The sequence below is a fragment of the Carcharodon carcharias genome, chromosome 26 (assembly GCF_017639515.1).
Source record: "Carcharodon carcharias isolate sCarCar2 chromosome 26, sCarCar2.pri, whole genome shotgun sequence".
Classification (NCBI taxonomy): domain Eukaryota; kingdom Metazoa; phylum Chordata; class Chondrichthyes; order Lamniformes; family Lamnidae; genus Carcharodon; species Carcharodon carcharias.
In genome coordinates this window covers 20024020-20039469 of record NC_054492.1, presented here as the reverse complement: position 1 = coordinate 20039469, position 15450 = coordinate 20024020, and the positions used below count along the sequence as shown (strand labels likewise).

The following is a 15450-nucleotide window of genomic DNA, read 5'->3' as shown; positions in this document are numbered from 1 at the left end:
AAATCCGACTCCCAAGCTGATCTCCCTTCCCAGTCTACCTCAATACCACTCAGAAACAGACAGTTTGGAGAAGGGAAAACTAGGCCAATGTGACAAGTGGGAAAACATTTCCACTTGAATAGAATATTGCTCGAATACTCTGGTTTGATGAATTAACAGAGAGTGCAGCAGTTAAACCTGAATGATGAATAACCTTGAACTTGTGATTTTTAACTAACCATTAGCTTCTTGTAATATAATAAATTGAGCCAGTGAATGGAGAAAAGAACATAAGAAATGCATCAATCACAATTTTACCTCCTTTAACTTCCATAAGTTATCATATCGCAACACTTGCTAGGGTTTAAAGATTACTCCAGCAGAAATGTACAAATTCAATGCAATTTACTAATTTTTATTTTGTTTTAGTTTCTGCTACCTATTAAGTATACAGCTAAAATTGTTAATGTCCCATGTGTGACTTAATTATTATAGTTGTTTAATTGCAAATTGAGGGATGGATGTCAGCTTTTCCGCTATAAAAGTAGTTATATTCTGTTCCGTTCCTTGGCTACTTGGTTTATTATTCATTCTTGCTCTGCTAAGGAGCTAGTTTATCTTCTACATCTGTAGTATAGGGGTCTGGTATATACTGGGTTAATGTGGGACTGAGTACACTACTGACCACACAGTGATGTAGGAAGGCACATGACCCAGAGCTGAGGTCAGTGTGGTGTTGAGCAGAACAAAAACAGAAATACCTGGAAAAACTCAGCAGGTCTGGCAGCATCGGTGGAGAAGAACAAAGTTGACGTTTCAAGTCCTCATGACCCTTCAACAGAACAGGGATGTTGAGCAGAGATGTGTTAATACTTAAGACATGGAGATAGCTCCTTACCTATACCCTTTACTGTGTATATGTAGAATGTTACAAGTAGTTTCTAAAGACTTGCTGTTGACATACAGAAGGTTTTCTTAACAGATACATGCTGTAGCCAATACCATTAAAACAATATCTAACCAAAAGTGCAATCTGTTTGTCCCAGATCTACTGGTCCCAATAACGATGAATGCTGGGACATTCATATTGAGGGCCATAATGGAAAGGTTGGAGGTGTGGTGGGCTTGGAGGGGGTGGTGGGGAGGAGGCGGTGATGGTGACAGGAGGGAGTGTGTGGCACTGGGTAGGGGAGAGTTGAGTGGGCAAGGGGTTGGGGGGGGGTGGGGGGGGCGGATCCAGAATGAAGGATACATTTGAATTTACATTGAAAACGCTGAAAAACACTGAACTGGAGGCAGACCTCAAGGGCCGTTCCTTCAGTTCATGGCGACAAAGTTGGCTTGGTTTTGTTGCAACTATGCTGTGCCGTTCGGCCTCCCAGCTCACCTTGACAATAGATCCACACTGCAGCCGGGATAGAAAGTTCCCACTGTAGCTGACCAACAAGGTCAAATGGCAATTTAAACTGCAGTCAGCAGTGGAAGCCACAGCTTCAGCGCTGACAGGAAGATCCAGGTCCTTAAGTTCACATGTCAATAGTTAGGGCATCAGCAACAGCCAATTGCAAATGAGAGAGGGGGATAAGTAAATTCTCCTATTAGCCTACTGCCAAATTTAAGGAATTAATGATAATTTTCCACTGAAAAGAAAAAAATACTTTCAATATTGCATTTTTAGGAAGAGTATTCTCACAACTTTAAAATGAAAGAGGGTTGAGCCTAAACAATAAACAATACATTGACTTGAAACAAAAACAAAAATAGCTGGAAAAACTCAGCAGGTCTGACAGCATCTGTGGAGAGGCACACAGTTAACGTTTCGAGTCCGTACGACTCTTCATCAGTATGTCATACGGACTTGAAACGTTAACTGGTTTCCTCTCCGCAGGTGCTGTCAGACCTGCTGAGTTTTTCCAGCTATTTTTTGTTTTTGTTTCAGATTTCCAGCATCCGCAGTATTTTGCTTTTATAATTCATTGACTTGTATAGGCAACTGAAAAACGCCTCACCACGCTTACTGTTTTGATAAATCCTTTGATCTCCGTGAGCTTGGCAACAAGAAATAAAGGCCAGGATTTTACCAGTCTCTGGGGGTTGGGCAGGGAAGGGGTGGCAAAATCACGAGGAGCCACATCGCGTTGGCTCCCTGACATGGCCCCACCCCTGGGTCTGAAGAGGCTGCTTGTGCCGGCAAGGCGGGCCACCATTAGCATAATTAAAGGTAAAACTTGGGGAATCTTATGGCGCTGTCAACATTTTAATTGGGGGGGGGGGGGGCGCTACCTCCTACTGTGAGGGGAGATGTCCCCAGGTGAATGGAGGTGGCCTCCCAGTGGCAACATGAAGGACCAAAGGCTCAATGGCACAAAGTGAGGGCCACGGGCAGAGAAGGCAGCTCCCGTGAACCCCAATGAGCTCCACTGGAGGGGTTTCCCCTCTGACCCTCAGCTCAATGAATTAAACATTTTTTTTTTACTGACCTGGCCCCAGTTCCGGAGCGCTCCTGTGTACCTCAGCGGTGATGTCCCCTCTCAATGGCACTGCCAAGGTTTCAGAGCTGCCAGTCCTCTGAATGGACTGGCAGCATCAGGAAACTGCCTGCCATCCTTACTTGGACTTTGGACCCTCAAGCGGCCAATCAAGAGTCAGCCTGTGGTAAAATTACCGAAGCAGTCCCACTGCCAGCAATTCCAGGCTAGGGGCCTGCTTTTCATCCTGAAGCCCTTGGTAAAACTCAGGCCAAAAAGACAGAAAATGGGACATGTTGCAAAACTCTTCCTGCCAGCCTCAAAATAATTGTGAGGGCAGTTGGGTTTGTTCAAAGGATCTCTCTGATGGTTTCTGCTACAGGATAGTTGGAAACCATCTTGCTTAAACAAAGCAAAACCGAAGTGTATTCTTTATTTTGTTTTATTAGGAGATGATCAAGCTTCCGAATTAAAATAGAGAGTATAGTAACAACAGCTGATCTGTATGTTCACGTTACCGTGAAATAAAGCAACTTTACTGATTCTTATGTACCTCATCAGGTACTTTCTCAATCCATTTTTAGAGAGGCTGAAGAAACACATGGGACAGAATCCTCCATACAGGGGCGTGCTCCCCCTGACACACGGTGACATCGGGTGTGCGTTCTGTCACCTCACGTCATTCCGATCTTCAATTCAGCGGGCGCACACCCGCCAAACTCTCAAAGGCCTGTTAAGGCCATTAATTAACTAATTAAAGTGATTGTCAGGGCCGCCCATCCAACCTTAAGGCTGGCGGGCAGGCGAAGAGCCCAGGCAACCTTTGCATTTTTCATGAAACCTCATCCATGGGCGGGATGAGGTTTTATGAAGTGCTTATTAATTAAGTAAAATTCACAAACATGTCCCAGCTCATGTGACAATACCATGAGGGGACATGTCTGAGTAATTATGTTTTTTCTTTTTTCCAATGTTTTATTATTAAATTAATCTCCCTAAGGCAGCTCTGTGCTTCAGGAAGATTTGCACCTGAAAGAGCGCAGGCCCCGACTCTCCCTCCTCCCACACAGGTAGCACTGAGCGATTCTGGGTGCATGTCACACTCGGTGGGCCTTAATTGGCCCGCCCACACAAAATGGCGGCGCACGGCCGATTGCAAGTGGCGATTGGTTCCTCGCCCCACACCGCTCCCAACTGAGCCGCCCGACTTGGAGAAAATTCTCCCCGTGAATACCTGATTCAGGTACTCATGTTACACCCACTGGCTATGCTTTTACACAAGTATAAATAGATTAGAGTCAATTCCTTCTAAACCAAGAGGCTCGGAGTGCTTACTCAGGCAACTGATGCCTTAGAAGAGACCTATGGCAGAACTACATAGACAACTTATAACAGAATAGCAGCTGGTAAGGAAAACTGCGTTCAACTTTTATTCCTGCTACTCTCTCAAATTAGGCTACAATGAACTTGATTAACTGTTGCATTTACAATCATTTCACATTCATCATGAGCTCTAGCTGGATGAAAACTTATGCTTCATGAAGTATCACCTCATATATCAACTTCAGCAAACTCCTTGGAATGTCTCCAACTTAGTCACCTCTGGTGCCCTGCTGCCATAAATTGATCTGCTAACAGAATACAGGTAATCCCTCAGATTTTGATGGCTATTGAAAATTGGTGGATAATCACAAATCCCCAAATTTTGGCCTTCAATGTATGGCACAGGAGAGGAATCAAGACAAGTACCAAGCAAATAACATAAGGTGAAACTAATCTTTCATGGACTGCGATATTGACTTATGAGTAACGGGAGCAGATTAATGTTAATAGGCTCTGTAATGAGGCAGTAGCAAGTGCAATGCTCTGTCTTGCAAGTATTTTGGTGGAAATTGAGGAAGGTGGATGGTGTTTTATGCTGTAATTATGTAGATTATTTAATACCTATTAAATTTATTTTCTTACCGGAAAGTGGAAATGATTCTGTTGGATATTCCTATGAGGGACAGCTGTGGATCAGTATGAGAGGTTGATTTCTCTATGTTTTAGTGTTTCTGATTAAAGTCAGGATTTTTACAACAAACTATTCATCACAGCAAGCAACCTGAAGCCTAGGACAGCTGGTATCCCACATTCTCAGTATGTTGTTACTTCCAGTTTTTCCACTTACCAACAAGCATTGAATTCTAGTTTAAAATGTCCTAAGCCAGAACTCCTTTAAGCTAAAGAAGAATAATAGCTCACAAGAATAATGCAGTTTCATAATATATATTTCAGAAGATTTATGGGAACATTTACATTTGCATTAAATAAATGGTAAGTGCTGTCATCTGGTCAAAATCATCCATAAACTTGAGGATGGGAGCAGAGGTCTAATAATTTGAAGAGTTAATAAGAGAAATGATTTTTCAGAAATTACTGCAAGGAGAAATTTTTAAAAACCCTGCCTAGTTGTATATTGAGAATTTTAGCTAAAATCATATTGAATGTTAGATAACTGCAGTACAATGTTGTACAGCTTCTTCATGAAGTAATAATCGAATGAACACTGTACTCCAACCCATGTATGGGCCACCTATAATTAAACTGAAGAATTTTATAGGGGGTGAAATTGGACTTTGCGGTAACACGAAATGGGTGATGGAAACAAAAATTGGACAGGGTATAAAACGAGCAGTAAATTTGCTTTTGCTTTTTCTACACCACAGCACAAGACCACCGTGTCTATTGACAGCTTGCGGAATGTCAGTGTATGATGAGTTTCATTTGGAGACTGTGGATGAATCCATTGTGGGTGAGAAAAATACTTTTGTCTTTCTTTTACAGGACCCCTTTTCATTGCTGTCAAAATTGAATAGAAAAGCATCAGTGTGAAGTGCAACTGTGCCCATTCAGAATCTAAAAAATATAAAATTACCTTTATTGTAGCCAACACTACTTCCATTATAGCGCATTGACGTGGACTGAGACTTTTAACCTCTTCCCGAATTACATGATCCTATTTGAAATGGATATTAAAGAAAACATTTTCAGTTTACTGAAATTAATGAACATTTCAAAATAACCTAACACGGAAATTACTCCAGGAGAGCCGTTTGTCAGAAGCATGAGAAGCATAACTAATCATAACAAAGTATTCATTTTACTGGCTACAGGTAACAAAACTATGGTCTTATGTAACCTTTACAGCAACGATCAGGATTCTCTGACTGAACAAAGCAACACTTGATAATCAGTTTACATATTTTACTAATAGCAACATTTTTTTGTGAAAGCTGATATATATTTGGCAAATTAATACAAAAACACACATTTGTACTGGCTGTTATGGCAACAGCATTTGATAAAGGATGGAGTCATTTAATATGTGCTAACCTGAATTAAAATGTAGTTGCTTTAACTATATATTGATTTTTTAAACTACAGCCCTGTAACAGGACATGCATAACACACAAGTTTGAGTTTCCCTGTATTATTTAGCCCTCAGACTTACCTGGCAGGGGAGAGACCTTCATTGCGTTTCTGCCAGGAAAAGAGCAATGGCTATAACCAATCAAAACCCTTACCATGGGGTATCTAACACCATCCGAGTCATGGTGAAGGGCAGCGAGCAAGGAACAGGAATGGATAGGACCTTCTTCACCAAGAGGATCCTATTCAAGCTGTGTGGTTTCGAGGCTGCGGAGATCTACTGCCTACAGGATTTCCCCAGCACTGGTTTCCTTGATGTGACCTTCAAGCAAGTGGCAGCTTGCGTCAAACTCCTGAAGGTGTTTGAGGAAAAGAAAGACCTGCCAGAAATGAAGATCATGACGGCGGAGCCGCTTTTTGCTCTGCTGTTGCAACGAGAACGGGTTGCGACGGTGCATCTGTACAACCCCTTCGTACCTGTCGCTGACGTGCTCACCTTCCTTACCAGGTACTTCGATAAGGTTGGGAGCTGCACTGAGGTTAAAGATAATTTGGGGATCTGGACATGTAAACGCCAAGTTAAGGTAACGCTCAAGACCGATGGTAAGGGAGCCGTTTTCCACCCCCCTTCCAGATTCGCTATCGGGGGAAGCCGTGGCTACCTTGTCTACGTGGGCAACCCAAACTTTGTCGCTCATGCGGCAAGTCTGGTCATGTGGCGGCCAACTGCAGTGCTGTCCTCTGCAAGAACTGCAAAAATGAAGGGCACCAGACAAAAGATTGTAAACAGGCTAAGTGCTGCAACCTGTGTGGCGAGGCAAGTCACCTCTACAAGATCTGCCCCAAACGTTGCCGTACTTATGCACAGGCAGCCAAAGCCAACGAGGGGGAAGCAGAAAAAATGCCTCATGTCACTCCAACCACCAAGGCCCCCAGGGAGAACAACGGGACAAAGGAGGACACAGACAGAGACAAGGTGGAGGAAAAGATTGGGGGAACAGACAGCCAATCAACAGCACTGCCCCCTGAACCTCCCACTCCTCAGGAGAGCAAATCAACGGAGGAGGAGGAGGCAGCAGTGGGAAAGCAGCAGGGGGAGTGGCAGCTGGTGAAGAGAGCCAAAAGGAAGAAGGGGCTAAAAAGAAACCAAGCCATTTCCCAGACAAGAGTAAAGAGGCGTCTCCTATCCGACACGGATAACAAGAGCAGCAGCTCTTCGGACGAAGAAGTGCCAGGGCGGCGCCAACAGAAGAAGCGGCAAAACGCTAGGGAGTTGGGGGATGAGACACCCAAGGTCCAGAACATTGGAGACAATGAGGAGACCAGCGCACCCCAACTTTGCCCACAACCCGAAGAGGCCAGTGCACCACAACCCCAGGAATCTGGGAACAGTGAGGCGCTCAGCGCACCCCAGCTCCGCGAAGCCGGGAGCAGCAACGCCCCAGAGGGGGAGAGGATTGGAGAAGCTTCTCCAACAGAGAACATTTCAAAGCCCGCTCTCTGCACGGACCCCAGATGCCACCCGAGCAGAACATCTCCAATGGGGAGGTTCAGGACGCTTTCCTCAGCCCATCCAAAGTGAAGCAATTTGAGCACACAATGGGCATGAAGGAGCAGACCAAAGGTCTGGAACTCTCAGAGACAACAGGTTTGGTAAGCGACTAACTGCTTTAAAATGGGTGTAAAGATTGTATCCATAAATGTGCGTAGCATTAAATCTACTATGCGATGTGTTGCGACCTTGGACTACCTTGCCAAGGTTAATGCTGACCTGTTGTTTCTGCAGGAGTGTGCGATACTGCACCTCAGCTCCTACAGGCAATGGTCACGGTGGTGGTCCCATGGGCCATCGATCTGGTCGGGAGGAAACCACTCTCGTTCCTCCGGCCTGGGTATTCTGCTGCGAGGAGGCAGCTTCACCGTCTCCCAGGTTAAGGAGATGGTGGGCGGGCGCCTCCTCGTAGCAGACGTAATGTACAAGAATGCACCACTCCGGTTAATTAATGTGTACGCCCTGTCACAAGGGATTGAGCGGCTGGAGGTTTTTCAGCAGCTCCCACTGCTGCTGGCAACCTCCAGGCCGGTCATTCTGGGCGGTGACTTCAACTGCTTCATCGATGAGGCTGGACGATCCGGCAGGGCCGACAACAGATTGGACGCTACATCCAGATCCCTGATGGAAACAGTAAAGGATGCCAAGCTGCACGACGTCTTCAGCAACCCTGCAAACAGAGCGCAGCGTAGATACACCTGGTCGCGGCCTGACGGGTCCGTCTGTTCCAGGATAGATTTCCTGTTTGTGTCCCGTGCATTCGCAGTCAGATTCACCAACGTCAAGCCGGTGTTCTTCTCTGACCACTGCCTCCTACTGGCTGCTGCCACTTAAAGGAAGACCAGAGGGTTGGCAGGGGGGCATGGAAGCTAAACGTGCAACTGCTGACCCCAGAGAACATTGAGGAGCTCAAGAGGGATTACAAAGGTTGGAGAACCATGAAACCCCTCTTTGAGTCCCTGACACACTGGTGGGAAGCGATCAAGGGAAACATCGAGGTTTTTCATCCTCAATGGCGTCCAGAAAGCTAGAAAGGAACAGAGGGAAATGTCTCGACTCCAGAAGAACATGCAGAATCTGCTCCGGTGCAGTCAATGGGGGTCGATGTCAAGGGGGAACTCCAAGAGGTGAAGAGCCAGCAAGCCTCGCTCTTTGCCTTGGAGGCCTCCAAGATCATCTTCCATTCCAGAGTCCGCTCCATGGAGCAGGATGAGACGTGCTCACGTTTCTTCTTCCAAAAGGTACACACAGAGAGCTCTGTGATCAGCAGCCTGAAGGAAGAAGATGGCTCAGTAAAGTCATCGCAGTCAGACATTTTGAGGATCAGCAAATCCTTCTATGCCAGATTATATGACGTGAAGCCCACAGACAGCACGGCCTCCCAGTCCTTCCTGTCCTCTATCACGGAGGTCTTAGACGACAGTATACGGGAGAGTCTGGACAAAGCGCTAACTCCTGACGAACTGACTGAGGCCCTTGAGTCTTTCGAGAAGAGTAAAACTCCCGGAAGCGACGGCTTGCCGGCAGAGTTGTATTTGGCTCTGTGGGACTGGATCGGCCCTGACCTGCTAGAAGTGTACGAGAGTATGCTCCTGGCCGGCAGTATGTCAGAATCCATGAGGAAAGGCATTATCACCCTCATCTACAAGCACACAGGGGAAAGGGAGGAAATTAGAAATTGGCGACCCATTTCACTGTTGAATGTGGACTATAAAATTCTGTCCAAGGTCATCGCCAATCGGGTCAAATCCGCTCTGGAATTGGTGATCCACCCTGACCAGACCTGCACTGTGCCGGACAGGAAGATCTCTGACAGCCTCGTGCTGCTCAGGGATACGATTGCCTATGTACAGGACAGGGGTGTGGACACCTGCCTCATCAGCCTGGATCAGGAGAAGGCCTTTGACAGAATATCGCACACCTACGTGGTGGATGTGCTCTCCAAAATGGGGCTTGGGGAGGGAATTCGCAATTGGATCCAACTGCTCTACACTAACATCAGTAGTGCAGTCTCAATCAATGGGTGGGAATCAGATAGCTTTCCTATTAAATCTGGAGTCAGGCAGGGCTGCCCTCTCTCGCCTGTTCTTTTCGTGTGTTGTATAGAACCCTTTGCTGAGTCTATCAGGAAGGATCCGGGCATGAGGAGTGACGATCCCAGGCAGTGGAGGCACTCAGATCAAAGTCTCCCTGTACATGGACGATGTCGCCGTCTTCTGCTCGGATCCGCTGTCAGTGCACAGACTTATCCACATCTGCGACCAGTTCGACTGGCCTCGGGAGCCAAGGTAAATCGGGGGAAGAGCGAGGCAATGTTCTTTGGGAAATGGGCTGACTGATCCTTTGTCCCCTTCACTGTCAGGGCTGACGGCCTGAAGGTGCTGGGGATATGGTTCGGAGGGACCAGGGCACGCGTTAGAAACTGGAAGGAGCCAGTGTCTATGGTGAAAAGGAAACTGGGCATGTGGGAGCGACGCTCCCTCTCCATTGCGGGTAAGAACCTGGTCATCAGGTGTGAGGCACTCTCGCTGTTGCTGTACGTGGCGCAGGTCTGGCCCATTCCACACTCCTGTGTGGCGGTGATCACCCGAGCCATCTTCCACTTTATCTGGAGGTCGAAAATGGATCACGTCCGCAGGGACACGATGTACAAGCCTCTAGATAAAGGGGGAAAAAACGTGCCCAACATCGCCCTCATACTGATGGCCACCTTTGTATGCGGCTGCATCAAGCGGTGCGTAGACCCTCAGTATGCAAACACCAAGTGTCACAACATGCTGAGGTTCTACCTGTCCCCGGTGTTGCGAAGGATGGGTCTGGCAACGATGCCGCGGAACGTTCCAAGTAGTTGGACCGTGCCGTACCACCTGTCCGTCGTGGGAAAATTTATGCAGAGAAACACCTTCAACCACAAGTCCGTCAGGCAGTGGTCGGCACGTAACATCTTAAAGGCCCTGAGGGAAAAGGAGAGGGTGGATCCTGTGGGATGGTTCCCTATGCAGACTGACAAAGTCATTTGGCAGAATGCCTCATCGCCAGAGCTTTCCAACAAACACCAAGATGTAGCTTGGCTGGTGGTGAGAAAGGCCCTCCCTGTAAGATCCTTCCTACACGCCAGGAGTCTCACCCCCTCTGCACGTTGCCCTCGAGGTGGCTGTGGTAGGGAAGAGACCGTTGTTCACCTCCTTGTAGATTGTGTCTTTGCGACAGTGGTTTCTGTCGAGATTCATCCCGAGCAGTTCTGTGACACAGGACTCTGTGCTCTACAGGCTGTTCCCAGGGACACACACCGAGACAAACATCAACTGCAGCTGGAGGTTCATCACCTCGGTGAAAGACGCTCTTTGGTCTGCCCAAAACTTGTTGGTTTTCCAGCGCAAAAAGTTATCCCCGACCGAGTGTTGCAGACTGGCACATTCCAAGGTCCAGGACTACGTGCTGAGGGACACAGTTAAGCTTGGGGCAGCTGCCGCAAAGGCGCAATGGGGAAGGGTCGCTGCCTAAGACCTTTCTGCCACAGTGCATTGGGGGGCTGGGAACTGTAAAGAGCCCCTCAGGCTGTACAGCTTAAAATGAATGTCTGCCAATGATTGAAATATTCATTGTTTGTTCTGATACACCTTGTGATTCATGTTGTAAAAGTTGAACGTTTGTATTTTTGTAATGGTGATTTGAAATGCTTCGAAATGTTTTTGAAGATTTATGAATAAAGTATATTTTTGCAAAAAAAAAGTATTATTTAGCCCTCAGACTGGCACATTCCAAAGTCTAGGACTACGTGCTGAGGGACGCACTAAAGCTTGGGGCAGCCGCTGCAAAGGCGCAATGGGGAAGGGTCACTGTCTAAGACCTTTCTGCCACAGTGCATCGAGGGGCTGGGAACTGTAAAGAGCCCCTCAGGCTGTACAGCTCAAAATGAATGTCTGCCAATGATTGTAATTTTCATTGTTTGTACTGATACACCTTGTGAGTCATGTTGTAAAAGTTGAACCTGATTGTATTTTTGTGATGATGATTTTGAAATATTGTTGAAGATTTATGAATAAAGCATATTTTTGCAAAAAAAAAAGTATTATTTAGCCCTCACAAAAGGGATTATAACAGTCCCTGAGCATAATCCTGTTTTGCCTATCAATTAAAAATAAGTAGAATGAGCTCGGATTTCTTCATTGTTTTGCTTGGATTTCCAGGAATGAATACTTGGATCGCATTAAAATATGCAGTAATTTCCTTTTTCAATGAAGAATTTACTTTTTAATAATACACAAAGGAATATTTTTTGACAAGGGCATGGGAATTATAACACGCATGGTGCCCATACACATAATTTCAAAACAATCATGCAGATGAATAGAGTTCAAGCTAAGGGATCCCTGGAATTTCATGAGCTTTGTGTACATATTACATAGCTTCACATAAAGAATTCAACAGTTAATGTGTGGCTTTTGGGGGAAGGGGATTTGAGGACAGAGCATTAGGAGGGCAGTATGAAATATATGGAGTCTATACATTGCCAAGTACACTTATATTGATACCTTCAGCTTTGATAATTGACCCAAGTCTTTAGCTGCACTGAAGATCATCTGTGGTCCCTGGAAGAACAAAATTAAAAGAATATGGTAGTAAGTACTAAACTATCTGCATGAATGCAAAAAATATCCTCTGAGCAATTGTGTTTATTTATAGATTTAAAAGACTGCCTTGCCAATATGTGACCTTTTATGACAAACCATAGTCTGGATTAAGATTTTATGAGAATATAAAACAAAAGAAATTGATACTGTCTGAAATGGTATTACAGTTGCAACATTTATTGCTTTTATAACATCACATTTATTGTATTAATAAGACAAGGTCCAGGTAAAATTCAATCGTGGCAGGGTGATCTCCAAAATGTGCTACCTAAAATCAGTTGTTATACAGTTAGAAGATAACTATGGTATTTTATTCATTTACATGCCTACATGCTGACATTTATGGCTATTCCGAAATGCCCTTGAGAAGGTGGTGGTGAGCCACATTCTTGAACTCAACTGACTGGCTTGCTAGGCCATTTCAGAGGACAGTTAAGAGTCAACTGCATTGCCGAGGCACATATTGGCCAGACTAAGTAAAGATGGCAGATTTTCTTCTGTGAAGAATATGAGTGAACCTGATAGAATTTTTTTCAACAAACTAGTAATTTGATGGTCACCATTACTGATACTGACTTTTTCTTCCAGACTTATTTAACACATTGACTTGAAATTCCCCATCTTCTGTGGTGAGATTTTAACTCATGTCTTCAGGTCATTAGTCCAGGCCTCTGGATTATTAATCCAGTAACATAACCGCTATGCTACCATATCTCCTGTAACTATTAACCATGCTAGGCCAACAGCGAATCTTCACAGGCACAGTTATGCTGGCTTTTTTAAAAAATTATCAATGTAAACAAGTGATCTGTTTCTAAATCATCAATCTGTTTCACTCGAAGTCATGGCAAATGAGATAATGAAGCATAATTTAACACTGTACCCTATGTGGTTCAACCATGTATGATGTCAAGGCATGCAGAAAACTAGATAAAACGGCGGTGTCCTACATGTTCACAATGCAGTGATAAATTGTACATATACACCAAAACAAGCTACTTGAGAAAAATAAGTTCCTAATAGCTGTGCAACAGCGCACAGTTCAGTCAGTTGAGTCCCAGACATAGACTAGCAAATTCTGCATTTGAATCCCAATAGGCCCACTCGGCCTTACATCCTTCTGAGATCAATAAATGAATACCATTTCTAAGCTGTCAGAGGAAAGTTGAGACTGCACAGAGTGCCATCAAAGTATTTGTCCTCAGGCACTCATGTTCAGCAGGGAAACAGATATCAGCATCAATCACGGTGGAAACTCATGTCTACTGGAGAGAACAACTTCTGAGAAGCAGGAATGCGCATTTGAACCTCACAAGGAAACCCCAGCTCCAGGCTTCATCCCCTTCCTTGATGGCGATTCCTCTCTCAGAACTAACATCCCTTATGGCTCAGGGGTTGAGTTTGGCAACTGCCCTGTTCCCTCCATCCCCCAAACCCCACTTCCCCATCACCCTCACCTCACTGATTTCACCAAGATTTGAAATCAAGGTCCTTGCCTGGTTGTAAGATACACATGAGCAGAAATTAGGCCATTCGGCCCATCGAGTCTGCTCCGCCATTCAATCCTGGCTGATAAGTTTCTCAACCCCATTCTCCCGCCTTCTCCCTGTAACCTTTCATCCCCTTACCAATCAAGAACATATCTAACTCGGTCTTAAATACACTCAGTGACCTGGCCTCCACAGCCTTCTGAGGCAATGAATTCCATAGATTCACCACTCTCTGGCTAAAGAAGTTTTTGCTCATCTCTATTCTAAAAGGTCTTCCCTTTACTCTGAGGCTGTGCCCTCGGGTCCTTGTCTCTCCCATTAATGGAAACATCTTCCCCACATCCACTCTATCCAGGCCTTTCAGTATTCTGTAAGTTTCAATCAGATCCCCCCTCATCCTTCTAAACTCCATCGAGTATAGACCCAGAGTCCTCAAGCATTCCTCATATGTTAAGCCTTTCATTCCTGGGATCGTTCTCGTGAACCTCCTCTGGACCCTCTCCAGGGCCAGAACATCCTTCATGAGATACAGGGCCCAAAATTGCTCACGATATTCTAAATGTGGTCTGACCAGAGCCTTATAAAGCCTCAGCAGCACATCCCTGCTTTTATATTCTAGTCCTCTCGAAATAAATGCCAACATTGCATTTACCTTCCTAACTACCGACTCAACCTGCAAGTTAACCTTAAGAGAATCCTGGACTAGGACTCCCAAGTCCCTTTGCACTCCAGATTTCTGAATTTGCTCCCCATTTAGAAAATAGTCTATGCCTCTATTCTTCCTACCAAAGTGCATGACCTCACACTTGCCCACGTTGTATTCCATCTGCCACTTCTTTGCCCATTCTCCTAACGTGTCCAAATCCTTCTGCAGCCTCCCCGCCTCCTCAATACTACCTGTCCCTCCACCTATCTTTGTATCTGCAAACTTAGCCAGAATGTCCTTAGTTCCTTCATCTAAATCAGTAGAAGGGAAGACGGGCATCAAGCACCAAAACTATGCTTGCATAGTTGCATGGTAGCATTTAACAGAAATTGCAGTGCCTCACACCTAAAACTGGTATTGTGCTGTTGCCTTTGCTGCATTTTTAAATGACGAGTGCACTTAAGAACTGAATTCTCCCATTCTCTACATTTACTGGGGGTCAAACCAAGCTTACCTACTTAACATCATGAAAAATAATTATTGCAGCTGTGATCAACTGTTTTTTAAAATCCTGCTGTAAAATTATATGTTTCAGCATTGGTGCTCTGTGATTGTTACATTTAACATTTCTCTCATTTTATTGGAAAGTGTATTGGCTTATGCATAGCTTCCTGACTTACTTTATTATTATTATTAGCGGAGGATTTTGCTTTCATTGTACTGGTTCAAACAATTTCATTTTGATTTGTACAGTTTCACTAGTTGTTGATGGGACTAAGTTAGAGTTAGAAACTTCCAGGGGTACTCCTCCAAACCTAGAGTAAATCCAGATGTGGGACTGGATTCTTCTTCGCAATTCTGTCCAAAATTGGGTTGGATAGTGGTGAAGACTGACGGAAGATGCAAACAGTGAGAGGTCTGCTGTTGGCTCACTACCTGATCGGCAATCCATGTAGCCTTCAAATGGTGAGAGCCTTCTGGGTAAGTCCGACAGGCACTGGAAACTATTGCAACAATAAGGCTCAAGGTCAACTGTAGGCAGGCTGAGGGCCTCTAGAACAGTAAGAATGGTGACTGTGTGATATTGATTATGTACCAAAAAATGGGGATGAATTAAATTCTCCCCTGTTATCTCTGAAGGTGACTACATGGTTGAAGGTTTCCAAAGGTAGGATTTAGTGAAACATTGTAGAATGGAAGTATAAGTCAGTCTGAGTAATAAAGTTAAATTAACACTTTTTTTTTCTATAGGACAAGATAAATGTCTGGG

At 45.0% G+C, this 15450-nt stretch overlaps 1 protein-coding gene across 5 annotated transcripts in view; it reads right to left on the bottom strand.

The window, feature by feature from the left end:
- LOC121269822 (protein unc-13 homolog C-like) overlaps window positions 1-15450 on the bottom strand; it is a 599906-nt gene that overhangs the window by 61047 nt on the left and 523409 nt on the right. For all 5 annotated transcript variants that reach the window (XM_041174809.1, XM_041174810.1, XM_041174811.1 and 2 more), the window contains 2 exons: window positions 11946-12002; window positions 5365-5445 (listed from right to left, as the gene is read on the bottom strand). In XM_041174809.1, the coding sequence (XP_041030743.1) occupies window positions 5365-5445; window positions 11946-12002 (138 nt within the window). The remainder of the gene's footprint in view (window positions 1-5364; window positions 5446-11945; window positions 12003-15450) is intronic.